This window comes from Ranitomeya variabilis, chromosome 6 (genome assembly GCF_051348905.1).
Source record: "Ranitomeya variabilis isolate aRanVar5 chromosome 6, aRanVar5.hap1, whole genome shotgun sequence".
NCBI lineage: Eukaryota > Metazoa > Chordata > Amphibia > Anura > Dendrobatidae > Ranitomeya > Ranitomeya variabilis.
Genome location: NC_135237.1, coordinates 549,999,324 through 550,016,019, shown reverse-complemented (window position 1 = coordinate 550,016,019; position 16,696 = coordinate 549,999,324). Strand labels below are relative to the sequence as shown.

Here is a 16,696-nt window from a genome sequence, read left to right as displayed (position 1 = left end):
TGCTGAGCATGTGTGACCTGAGGATATCCGCTGCAGAAGAATAGCCGGTATATGCTGAGCATGTGTGACCTGAGGATACCCGCTGCAGAAGAATAGCCGGTATCTACTGAATATGTGTGACCTGAGGATATCCGCTGCAGAAGAATGGCCGTATCTACTGAATATGTGTGACCTGAGGATATCCGCTGCAGAATAGCTTGTATCTACTGAATATGTGAGACCTGAGGATATCCACTGCAGAAGAATAGCCTGTATCTACTGAATATGTGTGACGTGAGGATATCCGCTGCAGAAGAATAGCCTGTATCTACTGAGTATGTGTGACCTGAGGATATCCGCTGCAGAAGAATAGCCGGTATCTACTGAGCATGTGTGACCTGAGGATATCCGCTGCAGAAGAATAGCCTGTATCTACTGAGTATGTGAGACCTGAGGATATCCGCTGCAGAAGAATAGCCTGTATCTACTGAATATGTGAGACCTGAGGATATCCGCTGCAGAAGAATAAGCTGTATCCACTGAACATTTGCGACCTGATGATATTCGCTGTAGAAGAATAGCCGGTATATGCTGAGCATGTGTGACCTGAGGATATCCGCTGCAGAAGAATAGCCGGTATATGCTGAGCATGTGTGACCTGAGGATATCCGCTGCAGAAGAATAGCCGGTATATGCTGAGCATGTGTGACCTGAGGATATCCGCTGCAGAAGAATAACCTGTATCTACTGAGCATTTGTGATTGTGACCTGATGATATTCGCTGTAGAAGAATAGTTGGTATCAACTGAGTATGTCTGACTTGAGAATACCCGTTGCAGAAGAATAGCCGATATCTACTGAGCATGTGCAACCTGAGGATATCCGCTGCAGAAGAATAACCTGTATCTACTGAGCATTTGCGACCTGATGATATTCGCTGTAGAAGAATAGCCGGTATATGCTGAGCATGTGTGACCTGAGGATATCCGCTGCAGAAGTATAGCCGGTATATGCTGAGCATGTGTGACCTGAGGATACCCGCTGCAGAAGAATAGCCGGTATCTACTGAATATGTGTGACCTGAGGATATCCGCTGCAGAAGAATGGCCGTATCTACTGAATATGTGTGACCTGAGGATATCCGCTGCAGAATAGCTTGTATCTACTGAATATGTGAGACCTGAGGATATCCGCTGCAGAAGAATAGCCTGTATCTACTGAATATGTGAGACCTGAGGATATCCACTGCAGAAGAATAGCCTGTATCTACTGAATATGTGTGACCTGAGGATATCCGCTGCAGAAGAATAGCCTGTATCTACTGAGTATGTGTGACCTGAGGATATCCGCTGCAGAAGAATAGCCGGTATCTACTGAGCATGTGTGACCTGAGGATATCCGCTGCAGAAGAATAGCCTGTATCTACTGAGTATGTGAGACCTGAGGATATCCGCTGCAGAAGAATAGCCTGTATCTACTGAATATGTGAGACCTGAGGATATCCGCTGCAGAAGAATAAGCTGTATCCACTGAACATTTGCGACCTGATGATATTCGCTGTAGAAGAATAGCCGGTATATGCTGAGCATGTGTGACCTGAGGATATCCGCTGCAGAAGAATAGCCGGTATATGCTGAGCATGTGTGACCTGAGGATATCTGCTGCAGAAGAATAGCCGGTATATGCTGAGCATGTGTGACCTGAGGATATCCGCTGCAGAAGAATAACCTGTATCTACTGAGCATTTGTGACCTGATGATATCTGCTGCAGAAGAATAGCCTGTATCTACTGAGTATGTGAGACCTGAGGATATCTGCTGCAGAAGAATAGCCGGTATCTACTGAGCATGTGTGACCTGAGGATATCCGCTGCAGAAGAATAGCCTGTATCTACTGAATATGTGTGACATGAGGATATCCGCTGCAGAAGAATAGCCGGTATCTGCTGAGCGTGTGAGACCTGAGGATATCCGCTGCAGCAGAATAGCCTGTATCTACTGAATATGTGAGACCTGAGGATATCCACTGCAGACGAATAGCCGTATCTACTGAATATGTGTGACCTGAGGATATCCGCTGCAGAATAGCTTGTATCTACTGAATATGTGAGACCTGAGGATATCCGCTGCAGAAGAATAGCCTGTATCTACTGAATATGTGAGACCTGAGGATATCCACTGCAGAAGAATAGCCTGTATCTACTGAATATGTGTGACCTGAGGATATCCGCTGCAGAAGAATAGCCTGTATCTACTGAGTATGTGTGACCTGAGGATATCCGCTGCAGAAGAATAGCCGGTATCTACTGAGCATGTGTGACCTGAGGATATCCGCTGCAGAAGAATAGCCTGTATCTACTGAGTATGTGAGACCTGAGGATATCCGCTGCAGAAGAATAGCCTGTATCTACTGAATATGTGAGACCTGAGGATATCCGCTGCAGAAGAATAAGCTGTATCCACTGAACATTTGCGACCTGATGATATTCGCTGTAGAAGAATAGCCGGTATATGCTGAGCATGTGTGACCTGAGGATATCCGCTGCAGAAGAATAGCCGGTATATGCTGAGCATGTGTGACCTGAGGATATCTGCTGCAGAAGAATAGCCGGTATATGCTGAGCATGTGTGACCTGAGGATATCCGCTGCAGAAGAATAACCTGTATCTACTGAGCATTTGTGACCTGATGATATTCGCTGTAGAAGAATAGTTGGTATCAACTGAGTATGTCTGACTTGAGAATACCCGTTGCAGAAGAATAGCCGATATCTACTGAGCATGTGCAACCTGAGGATATCCGCTGCAGAAGAATAACCTGTATCTACTGAGCATTTGCGACCTGATGATATTCGCTGTAGAAGAATAGCCGGTATATGCTGAGCATGTGTGACCTGAGGATATCCGCTGCAGAAGTATAGCCGGTATATGCTGAGCATGTGTGACCTGAGGATACCCGCTGCAGAAGAATAGCCGGTATCTACTGAATATGTGTGACCTGAGGATATCCGCTGCAGAAGAATGGCCGTATCTACTGAATATGTGTGACCTGAGGATATCCGCTGCAGAATAGCTTGTATCTACTGAATATATGAGACCTGAGGATATCCGCTGCAGAAGAATAGCCTGTATCTACTGAATATGTGAGACCTGAGGATATCCACTGCAGAAGAATAGCCTGTATCTACTGAATATGTGTGACCTGAGGATATCCGATGCAGAAGAATAGCCTGTATCTACTGAGTATGTGTGACCTGAGGATATCCGCTGCAGAAGAATAGCCGGTATCTACTGAGCATGTGTGACCTGAGGATATCCGCTGCAGAAGAATAGCCTGTATCTACTGAGTATGTGAGACCTGAGGATATCCGCTGCAGAAGAATAGCCGGTATCTACTGAATATGTGTGACCTGAGGACATCCGCTGCAGAAGAATAGCATGTATCTACTGAATATATGAGACCTGAGGATTTCCGCTGCAGACGAATAGCCGTATCTACTGAATATGTGTGACCTGAGGATATCCGCTGCAGAAGAATAGCCTGTATCTACTGAATATGTGAGACCTGAGAATATCCGCTGCAGAAGAATAGCCTGTATCTACTGAGCATGTGTGACCTGAGGATATCCGCTGCAGAAGAATAGCCTGTATCTACTGAGCATGTGTGACCTGAGGATATCTGCTGCAGAAGGATAGCCGGTATCTACTGAATATGTGCGACCTGAGGATATCCGCTGCAGAAGAATAGCCTGTATCTACTGAATATGTGAGACCTGAGGATATCCACTGCAGACGAATAGCCGTATCTACTGAATATGTGTGACCTGAGGATATGCGCTGCAGAAGAATAGCCGGTATCTACTGAGCATGTGTGACCTGAGGATATCCGCTACAGCAGAATAGCCTGTATCTACTGAACATGTGCGATCTGAGGATATCAGCTGCAGAAGAATAGCCGTATCTACTGAGTATGTGAGACCTGAGGATATCTACTGAGTATGTGAGACCTGAGGATATCTGCTGCCGAAGAATAGCCGGTATCTACTGAGCATGTGTGACCTGAGGATATCCTCTGCAGAAGAATAGCCGTATCTACTGAATATGTGAGACCTGAGGATATCCACTGCAGACGAATAGCCGTATCTACTGAATATATGTGACCTGAGGATATGCGCTGCAGAAGAATAGCCGGTATCTACTGAGCATGTGTGACCTGAGGATATCCGCTGCAGCAGAATAGCCTGTATCTACTGAACATGTGCGATCTGAGGATATCCGCTGCAGAAGAATAGCCGTATCTACTGAGTATGTGAGACCTGAGGATATCTACTGAGTATGTGAGACCTGAGGATATCTGCTGCAGAAGAATAGCCGGTATCTACTGAGCATGTGTGACCTGAGGATATCCACTGCAGAAGAATAGCCGGTATCTACTGAGCATGTGTGACCTGAGGATATCCGCTGCAGAAGAATAGCCTGTATCTACTGAACATGTGCGATCTGAGGATATCCGCTGCAGAAGAATAGCCGTATCTACTGAATATGTGTGACCTGAGGATATGCGCTGCAGAAGAATAGCCTGTATCTAGGGTTGAGCGAAACGGGTCGTTCATTTTCATAAGTCGCCGACTTTTGGCAAAGTCGGCGTCTCATGAAACCCGACCCGATCCCTGTGTGGGGTCGGCCATGCGGTACGCGATCTAGGCGCGAAAGTCGCGTTTCGTATGACGCGTTTAGCGCCATTTTGGCAGCCAATGAAGGAGCGGTAGAGTAATGGCGTAGGTGTTAGGGGGTGTACACAACAACAGGCATTTTTTTCGCGTGCATTACAGCGATGTGCAAAGTGTAAAATAAGCGTTCTGGGAGCGATGTGGAAAATCAGCGTTTAGGGGAGAGAGAGAGAGAATTTTTAAAAATAATAATTAAAAAATTTCTTCATTTTCTTCATTGGGTTTCGTGTTTCGGCCGAAACCCGAATTTTCACGGTGGTCGGCCGATTACACTCGACTCGACTTTTAAGACAGTCGGGTTTCACAAAACCCGACTCGACCCTAAAAAACTAAAGGTCGCTCAACCCTACCTGTATCTACTGAACATGTGCGATCTGAGGATATCCGCTGCAGAAGAATAGCCGTATCTACTGAGTATGTGAGACCTGAGGATATCTGCTGCAGAAGAATAGCCTGTATCTACTGAGTATGTGAGACCTGAGGATATCTGCTGCAGAAGAATAGCCGGTATCTACTGAGCATGTGTGACCTGAGGATATCCGCTGCAGAAGAATAGCCTGTATCTACTGAATATGTGTGACATGAGGATATCCGCTGCAGAAGAATAGCCGGTATCTGCTGAGCGTGTGAGACCTGAGGATATCCGCTGCAGCAGAATAGCCTGTATCTACTGAATATGTGAGACCTGAGGATATCCACTGCAGACGAATAGCCGTATCTACTGAATATGTGTGACCTGAGGATATCCGCTGCAGAAGAATAGCCTGTATCTACTGAGCATGTGTGACCTGAGGATTCCCGCTGCAGAAGAATAGCTTGTATCAACTGAGCATGTGAGACCTGAGGTTATCCGCTGCAGAAGAATAGCCTGTATCTACTGAGTATGTGTGACCTGAGGATATTCGCTGCAGAAGAATAGCCAGTATCTACTGAGCATGTGAGACCTGAGGATATCCGCTGCAGAAGAATAGCCTGTATCTACTGAATATGTGTCACCTGAGGATATCCGCTGCAGAAGAATAGCCGGTATCTACTGAGCATGTGTGATCTGAGGAAATCCGCTGCAGCAGAATAGCCTGTATCTACTGAACATGTACGATCTGAGGATATCCGCTGCAGAAGAATAGCCGTATCTACTGAGTATGTGAGACCTGAGGATATCTGCTGCAGAAGAATAGCCTGTATCTACTGAGCATGTGTGACCTGAGGATATCTGCTGCAGAAGAATAGCCGGTATCTACTGAGCATGTGTGACCTGAGGATGTCCGCTGCAGAAGAATAGCCGGTATCTACTGAGCATGTGTGACCTGAGGATATCCGCTGCAGAAGAATAGCCTGTATCTACTGAACATGTGCGACTTGTCATCAAAGAACAACAGGACATAGCCAATGGCAACCAAATTGACAACAGCCTTTGACATGCGGGTTTTCAAGGGGTGATATACCTGAATCAGAGAGCACTTTTGGAAATTGCATTTGACAACTTTATTTTGCCACCAGGCTATGACTGATAATTTAGGAATAACCCTTTAATTGCCTAAATGATTATTACAGCATTGTCATGCACGGTACTAGGGGGAGCTCAGTAATTAACGCTTGATATAGCTCCTATTACTTGCTGTAAGTCTCTTTAAGCAGGTTGGGGACTTCAGATAAAAGTCACCGCACTCGTTCAGACATCATATACTGCGACTCGTGCCTATTAAAGTCTATGGAGCTGTTAACACATCTGGGTATTTCCCATGGTCCATAGTCCACACAAAATCATGGAGACATGCCTGATTTGGATCTGAGTCTTGGATGAAACTTGCCAATGTAAGTTTATGGGTCTGTGAAGATGACATCAATGTATTGTCAGTTTTTCACTGACAGCTCCTTCATTTATTTGTTTTCCAATGGAAAAAGACTGATGAAGCTCTGACCAAACTTGGAAGCCTCTGACCAAACTCTGATGACAAAAATCAGGCATGTGAATGGTCCCATAGACTATCACAGGTACAAGTGCTATCCGTAAAAAACACTGATAGCCCTCATACCCGAAAATCGTACATCCGAATGACGCCTAATTGTTCACATAAGAAGCTGTAAGTGGTCCTGTAAAAGATTAATGCCGCAAAGAAAATGGATTGTACGCGGATGACAAGTGAAAAAGTTCTCCCCAATTTTCTGGATGAAAACTCTGAACAATTTTTCATATCCTCTTATGAACCATTTCTATGTGCAGTGGATATAAAAAGTCTAAACATCCCTGCTAAAATGTGAACGTACCCCGACAAAGACAATCTCCCTTCCGTATGCTAGGGCAACACACCACTACTTCTTTTGCACCCGCTTTCCATTTACCTCTTCCACATGTCCCCTGTAACTGCCCCAGAGTGAAGGGAATAATCTCTATTACTCTAGTCTTGGGGTGCAGGTGCATAAGTGCAGATGGGGTGGCAGGACTCTCACAAAATAAAGGACCCGTCAGGCTTGTAAGATGGCTAGGAGAACAGTCGTTTTGAACCTTCCTGCAGGATCACAAAAAAAATTCAGGTTTTATGAAATCCCCTGGGAAATGATTCTTAAAAGGTTTTTTCCCCATTAAATAAAGTACACTTTAATCAATAGATCTTGGAATAATAGTAACTTCCACAATTGGATGTGTTTAAAAAAAATGTTCCTGTGCTGAGATAATCTGTGTAATGGCTGTGGCTGACCATGCAGGAACATGCTCTGATTATACCACAGGTCCTGGACAGGGGGGAAAGGGAAAGAGAGGATACACACATTACAGCATGGGATCACAGCTGATTCCTTTTGTGAGGCAAACATTTCTTTGCCTGTTTTTAAGTAATATTTTACCTGAAAGAAAGATTCATTTACTATCCCATGCTGTCCTGTCTGTATACTCTTTTTGCTTCCCCCCCGTCCAGGAGTTGTGGTATGATCATACCCTGTTCCTGCACGGTCAGACACAGACATTACACAGTACACAGCGGGGGCACATTTATAAGATTATCTCAGCACAGGAACATTATTTTAAAAACACATCCAATTGTGGAAATTATTATTATTCAAATATCTATTGATTAAAATTAACTTTGTTCGCGGGAAAAAAACTCTTTAAGAGAACAGATGTGTGTGTTTAATATCTAACAAAAGACCTCAAAGCAACAAATATGTTATAAAAAAGGAAAAAGTAAGTGAGTAATTCTATAAACCAGAATTCATGCCATTTACGGGATCCTGGATTCTAAGATATGTGACTTTCTGGACTGTGACGGGAGAGTGCCTGGACTGCCCTGCTTGCCTTTCGTAGCAACTACATGAAGAACCAGTAGGTGGCGCTCAATGCATACATATTTATAAAGTTCCCCTTAAAATCTTCAGCATTCATGGCCTAACTACAGACTAGAAAAATTGGTCAAAATCTTTTTAATAAGAGTCACAAGCTTCTCACTTGATGCACTAAAAATATTCCCTGTATATTAATATTTACTCCGGAAAGTAAAATCTGCCCCAGTTAGATCAAAATGACCTCATTTAGAGGGGTTCTCTCACTACAGCGACCGTGAGTCCACCCGACCATGCATTTCTGAAACCCCAATTGCATCAACGCAAGGAGTCAAACAAAATAGATATTTTTTATTTAAATTAATTAACATAAAGCTCTGGACACATATTTAGTTCTTAGTTGCCAACTTCTGAAAATAATTTCATAACAAAGTAGGAATATCTAAGGACTGTATTTTCTGGAGGGTAACAAGGGGCAAATGGTCAACAACCCCATCAGGACCTCCCGCAGCCATTATTTAGGCAGTGTTCTGTATGTCAGGATTATTAGGGTACTTAGTCGAATTATTATCTAGACACAGCCTTTGCTCTTAGGGTACTTGGGTGGAATTATCCTGTGTTTGAACAAAATTTTTCTTGCTAATTTATGAGGCTTTTTTTTACCCCCAAATTGTATGAACCTTCATTTTAAACACTTTAATAAATGATGTTATTATATTAGGGCTCATAGTAGCAGGGGAGATTACATATTCTTCATATCCCAATAAGTAGTAGGTGTAGTAATAATAATATTAGCAAATACCTCCAGTTAGAAATGTAGTATAGTTCTTCTGATTAGCCATGTTGCTTACCCCATGTGCAGGGCATGATAACGACCACTGACCGCTAAATAACTGATACTATGAGTGATCGTAACCATGGACACCTAAGCTACTCTAATGCCCTACAGATGGGGAAAGCAACACCGCTAATCAGAAAAACTATGCAACATTTTTAATTGTACGTATTTACTGATATTATTATTTTTACACCTACTACATATTGGGATACGATTTTGGAGATGGGGGTACCCCTTTATTTATTTTACTTGCTTATATAGCGCCATAAATACATAATTTGGGGGGGTATGGGGTGCTCTGTTTAATGTCACACTGGAAAGTCTGAGTTGGTAATCATGATGTTGGTAAAGAGTGAAACACTGGACTTATGTTATAGAGAAGGCTGGAAGGAGGGAACGTTTCTTCTCTTATCTTAGCATCTTCATATAGAAGCGCGAGGCGTCTTTAAAGGAAATAATAATAAGTTAAGCAGCGGATTACAAGTCACATCTCACCCTGAGACTCAATAATGCACTTTACAGGTATAGCACCAATATTAACATTGACATCTACGGATCCTCGGGGGCAGGACATCCGAGTGTTCCATATTTGTTCCTCAGTTTATAATTTCCGTATAATCGTGGTAGCTTTCCAGGTCCGCAAAAATGTCATTCGGTCGCCGACAGTTCAGGTTACAAAAACAAGCGTTGATCCACATGACGTTCCAGGAGACCCCCGACCCATCGGGGCAATCAAACTGGACATGGATAGTCTTGGACTTGTACGGGGTGCAGCATCTGTCGTCCGAGCACACGCCGCAGTATTTGGGTCTGTACGCTTTCTTACTCACGCAGCCAGAAATAGTCAAATTTTTAGCTTCCGTTTCCCGGTAAACTGCCAGACATTTTTTACCAGGCTGGGAGGAGAAAAAAAATATATATATTAACGTGAATTTTTATTTAAAGGAGATCTCTAACTTAAGCATTGACCAATCTAGTGCTCTCCACCGGGACAGGAAGGGGTTAATTCTTTCAATTCCTAACTGCAGTGATTGGCTGCAGCAGAACGTGACATCGTCCCATGTACATCCCATGCCTCCCGTCCAACACCGGTGACCAATGATGAGTAGAATGAGCAGAGCTTCTTTAATTAATAATTATCCCTGCTCTTTGATTTTTTTTTTTAAGTTGGGCAATCCCTTTAAGGAGGACCTGCCGCTCGCCATAAATATGTATTTTTTTGGCTTGATGTAAATCTCGTTGTTCTCCTGAATCCGGCGATGTTTTCCTTTTCTTCCTGAGCCTCTCCATTTCTGAGTTATGGCCACCTCTTTCCTTTATATAATTTTAGTTTTTTTAAGCCCTCTGGGCGTGGTCCACGAGGAAACGCCCACAGAAGACAGTTGAAGGTCACACCCACTTGGATAAAAAGCATAGGTTTATATACAAAAAAACCAGGGGACCATATCTCGGGATTGGAGAGGAGTAGGAAAAAAAGAAAAACATCGCCGGATTCAGGAGAACGGCGGCATTTACACCAGGTAATACATATAGCATTTATAGCAAGTGACAGCTCCTCTTTAAGTTTGTGACTACAAGAGATGCAGAATTTCCAAAGTGACAGGTTCCCTTTAAAGAAGATTAAAAAAATAGCTTTCTCTAACAAAACAGCGCCACTCCTGTCCACAGGTTGTGTGTGGTACTGCAGCACATCTTCATTCACTGCAGACAGAAGAAGCCATGTTTTTCTAACCCTTTAAGTTGGAGATGTGGATCTTCGTTGAGCACACGCAAGTGACGTAAATGCAGATCCAATGGGAAAAGCTAAACTAAATGCTCTATTTTGGGGGGGTATTTATGACATAAAAAAGAAGGATCTGTTGTTTATTTATTTTTTTACAGAAATAGCGCCACTCTTGTCTATGGCTGTGTCTGGTACTACATTCTGTCCCCTTGCCATGAAACCAATTAAGTTGCTATAGCCCATGGACAGGCTTCTTCAGGACAACCATGTCCTACCAAAATGTAAGGATTCTTAGTTAGTATCTGCCCCTCTCCCACCTTCCCCAAGTACGGTATTGCGTATAATTATACCATACCCTGAAATGCTGCGTTATGTCCACGTCGCAGGGCCTCATGTTACAGAGACGACTTTCCTTGAGCAGTTTACACTTGTCGTTATCGTTGGATATCCGTGTAGATATTCCCATACCGCACGTCTTGGTGCACGGGCTCCATGGAGTGGTCTGGATAACGCAGTTATTCTGCCAGGATTCACTTTCCTCTCCGTAAACTGAAACACGGGAAGAAAAAACATATGAATACTGGTGTCAATATTAATAGTACTATGAAAATCTATGTCTATATAAATATATACACTCCCCACTGCAGCACCAAGAAATAAAAGTGATGGAAATCATCAAGATCCTCTGCTGGCAGCTCCTGTGTAATCACCGACCAATGAGGTCCCAGATGTGCTCGATGGAAGACAAGTCAGCCATGGGAGCACGTTTAGCTCAAGATGGCGGCAGACACTAGCACTAGCGGTTTAGGGTTGTTAGGTAGAAATATGGCTCCTGGGACACTAATTAGGAATGGCCAAACTGCTGGTTTCACCACCAAATCAAAGGTGTGGAAAGGACAGGTAGGTTGGTAGACAGAGATGATAAGGAGATGTGGGGTGGCAGAGGATATAAGAGGGTGCAGTGCTATGATGGACCTTTTGGTTGACAGTGAAACGTTTATTTTGTATTCGAAGGGCAACCGATGCAACTTCTGGCACAGAATGGAGATGTCGGTGTAGCAGCTGGACAGAAATATGAGCCCGCCTCCTGCATTTTTACAACTAAAAATAATATAAACAATTCCAACTATGTAATATTTATAATTCTACTACCAGAAGTGATAATAATAATAATAATAATAATAATACTGTATGTCTAATTTTCTATTTCTAATACAATTTTAAAGCATTTGTATAATACTATTAAGAATAATATATACAACAACCAACCATGTGTATAACACTGCTCACAACGTATGATAATAACAATATCCATTTATCTACTGCTACCAATTTTATTAATAATAACAGCGTTTACTAATGCATATAAATCTATTACTAATAACAATATTCATAACACAACAGCTACTACTAATAATAACATTATGTACAACACTAAGTTTTTCATTTGGGTAGATGATGGAAAATCTGGGTTCCTCATTATGCTCATCTTGCATCATGTAAAATTGTCGAAAAAAAAAAATCATAAACATTTGAATTTGAAGAATCACCTCTATGGTTTTTGAAAGCTGCACTAAATATTCTTACCACTAGGTGGAGATGTAGACTTTGCTAAGCATGTGCTGGGATGAAAGTGCTGCTCATGGACACAGATCTGCAGGACAGCACTCCATGTGGTCACATATGGTATTGCATATTAGTTTGTATCGGAAACACAATTATGTTATAGCCTGAAAATGAAATAATAAACTTAAAACCCACATAATTCTCAAACAAACCTGGGGAAGCAATGTGCCGTGGAGATGCTTTCCTAAACCTCTTTGAATCATCACATATCCATTGCTCACAACATTTTCCTGCCATTTTTACACGTTTAGGGTTCTGACACCACACCAGAGGGGGACGGGAGTTCATGCAGAGGGGGACGCAACCTATATCCCCATCCAGGCAAGTGCAGTTGAATTTGCAATTTGGCTGAAAACTCTGGCCATTGACGTACCGCACACCATTGAGCAGACAACCGACTCCAGTCATCTCTGCAAATACACAACAGAAAGCAAAAAAGAACATGGTAAACAATTATTGTCACCCATCTGTATTCTCAGCACCACTACTGCGCCCATATACAATGAATAAGGGGTTAAAAAGGGGCCACAGATAACCTGTATAGACATACAGTAAAATAAAACCTTTCTGGCCTCATGCTGTCACCACTAGATGGAGCTCGTGAGCTTACTGCATACTGTGCTGTATAAAAAGGGTTTACACATAGAACCCTAAGCTCATATACAGTGGGTGCGGAAAGTATTCAGACCCCTTTACATTTTTCACTCTTTGTTTCATTGAAGCCATTTGGTAAATTCAAAATAGTTCATTTTTTTTTCTCATTAATGTACACTCTGCACCCCATCTTGACTAAAAAAAAACAGAAATGTAGACATTTTTGCAAATTTATTAAAAAAGGAAAACTGAACTATCAGATGGTAATAAGTATTCAGACCCTTTGCTCAGACACTCATATTTCAGTCACATGCTGTCCATTTCCTTCTGATCCTCCTTGAGATGGTTCTACTCCTTCATTGGAGTCCAGCTGTGTTTAATTAAACTGATAGGACTTGATTTGGAAAGGCGCACACCTGTCTATATAAGACCTCACAGCGCATGTCAGACCAAAGGAGAATCATGAGGCCAAAGGAACTGGCCAAGGAGCTCAGAGACAGAATTGTGGCAAGGCACAGATCTGGCCAAGGTGATAAAAGAATTTCTGCAGTACTCAAGGTTCCTAAGAGCACAGTGGCCTCCATAATCCTTAAATGGATGAAGTTTGGGAGCACCAGAAGTCTTCCTAGACCTGGCCGTCCAGCCAAACTGAGCAATCATGGGAGAAGAGCCTTGGTGAGAGAGGTAAAGAAGAACCCTAAGATCACTGTCGCTGTTATCTGCTGTCTCCCATCCTGCAACCTTCCCTTTAATGCACCTGCTGAATGTTTGTTAAATTCATTTGTTGCATTGTATTACTTACTGCTGTCCATCCATGCTGGGGTCACAGGAGATATTATCGTGGTCAAGGTGTTAGAGCATATGGTTGCAGCCAGGCTCAGTGCCTTTGATCATGTAACCTCCCCTGGGGTGGCCAATTGCTAATTTACCCCAAATAAGGACCCACAATCCCTCTCACCTGATCCTTTACTCAGTCCTATAAATTTAGTAGCATCTTAAGGGGTGCACGCGTGTGGGGTCAGGCACGCCCATTTCTGCAGCTTAGCATAAATACGCCGCAGTTATTTCAACGGCAGTTAGTCACGGCAGGAGTCAGGACCCCACTCTATGTCGCTGTCTCTTTTGGGTATGTCTGCTGTTTAAGCACTTCTTATTACTTGGATCTAGCTTTTCTATTGACCCATCTTACTCCTTCACCATGTTTAGCTATGCCCTTACAGTGTTTGCTCCACTAATCCTCTCTTTCCTTCCCTATCACAAACCCCAGCACCCTCTAACCTAACAATCATCTCCCCTTCTCTCTTACCTCCCCACCTGTCCTCCTCTGCTGGCCTGCTCCTCAACCTCAAATCTGTCCTAAGAAAACATAAAACAAGTCGGCCACTCTTTCTCTCACCTGCTCTCCCTTTCTCTGCTTTTCCTCACTGCTGGCGACATATCTCCCATCCCTGGACCCCCACAGCTCATACCTCCCATTACTACCCCCTCCTATCGCTCCCTATCTAATATGAACTAACGCAATCTTTCCAACATAAAACCCGTGCCCCTGACGCCCACCCCCATGCTCACCCTCTCTGGAGCACTCTGGAATTCCCGCTCAATCTGCAATAAGCTTCATGTTATTCACAACCTTTTTCTCTCCTGCAATCTTGCCTTCCGCGGCCTCACAGAAACATGGCTAACACCCTCTGACACTGCCTCCTCTGCTGAGCTGCGTTACGGAGGCCTCCACTTCACCCACACCCCTCGCCCCGGCAACAAACATGGTGGAAGTGTGGGTCTTCTCTTTTCTTCTAACTGCACCTTTAACCCAATCCCACCTCTACCCTCCCTTATCCTCCCCTCTTTTGAAGTCCACTCTGTCCGCATCTACTCTCCTTCCAACCTCCAAGTGGCCGTCATATACCAACCTCCAGGCCCAGCCACTGCCTTTATTGACCAATTCTCCACCTGGCTTCTTCACTTTCTCTCTGCTGACATTCCCACCATCATCATGGGTGACTTCAACATCCTCATTGATACTCTTCAGTCACAGCCTCCAAACTTCTGTCCCTTACCTCATCCTTTGGACTTACTCAGTGGTCTTCCGCAGCCACCCACACGGACGGGCATACACTAGACCTGGTATTCACCCGTCTCTGCTCTCTATCTAACTTCACCACCTCCCCTCTCCCTCTATCCGACCACCACCTGCTCACCTTCTCATCCTTGACCTCCTCACCGGTCATCCATGTCCAGCAAAATGCGCACCCCCGCAGAAACCTTGCACACCTAGATGCCCACACACTCTCTGACTCTATCCTACCACTGGCATCCATATCCTCACTCCACGACACAGACACTGCCACTGCTTTCTACAATGCCACTCTCGCATCAGCTATTGACATGGTTGCCCCTCTCCTCCATGGCAGAGTGCGACGTATCAATAGACAACCTTGGCACAATAACACCACTAAAAAGCTCCAGCCAGTGTCCAGGGTTGCGGAGCGGCGTTGGAAAAAAAAACACACCTGCAAGACGACTTCACTGCATTCAAACAGGCAACACTCGCTTTTAAATCTGCTTTCACCTCTGCTAAACAGGCCTACTTCACAACCCTCATATCGTCCCTATCCTACAACCCCAAACAGTTATTCAAAACCTTTAACTCCCTCCTCCGCCCCCCACTGCCCCCTCCAACCTCCCTCATCTCTGCTGAGGACTTTGCCACACACTTTAAAAATAAGATCGACCAGACAAGGCAAGTCTTCATTGTTCAACCACCACAACCCCTTTGTATACCAGACCAATACTCAAACCCCATAACCTCCCTATCCAACATCACCGAAGGGGGGCTTAATTGTCTCCTCTCCAAATCGCACCTCACCACCTGTGCGCTCGACCCCATCCCACCTCCTCCGCAACCTCACCACCACACTGATCCCATCCCTAACCCACCTCTTCAACCTATCACTAACTTCTGGCATCTTCCCTTCTGCTTTCAAACATGCCACAATCACGCCTATCCTTAAAAAGCCAACCCTCGATCCAACTGCTATGTCCAGCTATCGCCCAAAATCGCTGCTCCCATTCGCTTCCAAACTCCTGGAGCAGCACGTCCACGCTGAACTTTCCTCCCACCTCTCATCTAACTTGTTCTTTGACAATCTACAATCTGGTTTCCGCCTCCATCACTCAACTGAGACTACCCTGACCAAAATCACTAACTACCTACTTACCACCAAAGCTAATAGACAATACTCTGTACTCCTCCTTCTAGACCTGTCCTCTGCTTTCGACACAGTTGACCACTGCCTCCTCCTACTACAGATCCTCTCCTCCTTTGGCATCAAAGACCTCGCCCTATCCTGGATCTCCTCATACCTTTCCAACCGCACATTCAGTGTCTCCCACTCCCACACTACCTCCTCATCCCACCCTATCTCTGTTGGAGTCCCCCAAGGCTCTGTTCTAGGACCCCTACTCTTCTTAATCTATACACTTGGCTTGGGACAACTCATAAAGTCCCATGGATTCCGGTACCACCTCTATGCTGATGACACTCAGATCTACCTCTCTGGCCCAGACGTCACCTCTCTGCTGTCCCGAATCCCGGAGTGCCTATCAGCCATATCCTCCTTCTTCTACTCTCGCTTCCTCAAACTCGATGTGGACAAATCTGAACTCATCATCTTTCCTCCATCCCATAGATCTTCCTTACCTGACCTATGTATCACAATCAATGACATCATGCTTTCCCCCCTACCGGAAGTCCGCTGCATCGGAGTAACCTTCGACTCTGCCCTGTGCTTCAAACCGCACATCCAAGCTCTTTCCACCTACTGTCACCTCCAGCTCAAAAACATCCCCAGAATCCATCCTTTCCTCAACCTTCTATCTACTAAAATGCTTGAGCATGCCCTCATTATCTCCCACCTTGACTACTGCAACAT

General features: G+C 44.3%; 1 protein-coding gene across 2 annotated transcripts in view; it reads right to left on the bottom strand.

The window, feature by feature from the left end:
- Positions 1-8,314: 8,314 nt before the first annotated feature.
- CCN4 (cellular communication network factor 4) overlaps positions 8,315-16,696 on the bottom strand; it is a 71,573-nt gene continuing 63,191 nt past the window's right edge. For both annotated transcript variants that reach the window (XM_077271262.1, XM_077271263.1), the window contains 3 exons: positions 12,323-12,580; positions 10,900-11,093; positions 8,315-9,717 (listed from right to left, as the gene is read on the bottom strand). In XM_077271262.1, the coding sequence (XP_077127377.1) occupies positions 9,418-9,717; positions 10,900-11,093; positions 12,323-12,580 (752 nt within the window). In that variant the 3' untranslated portion in view covers positions 8,315-9,417. The remainder of the gene's footprint in view (positions 9,718-10,899; positions 11,094-12,322; positions 12,581-16,696) is intronic.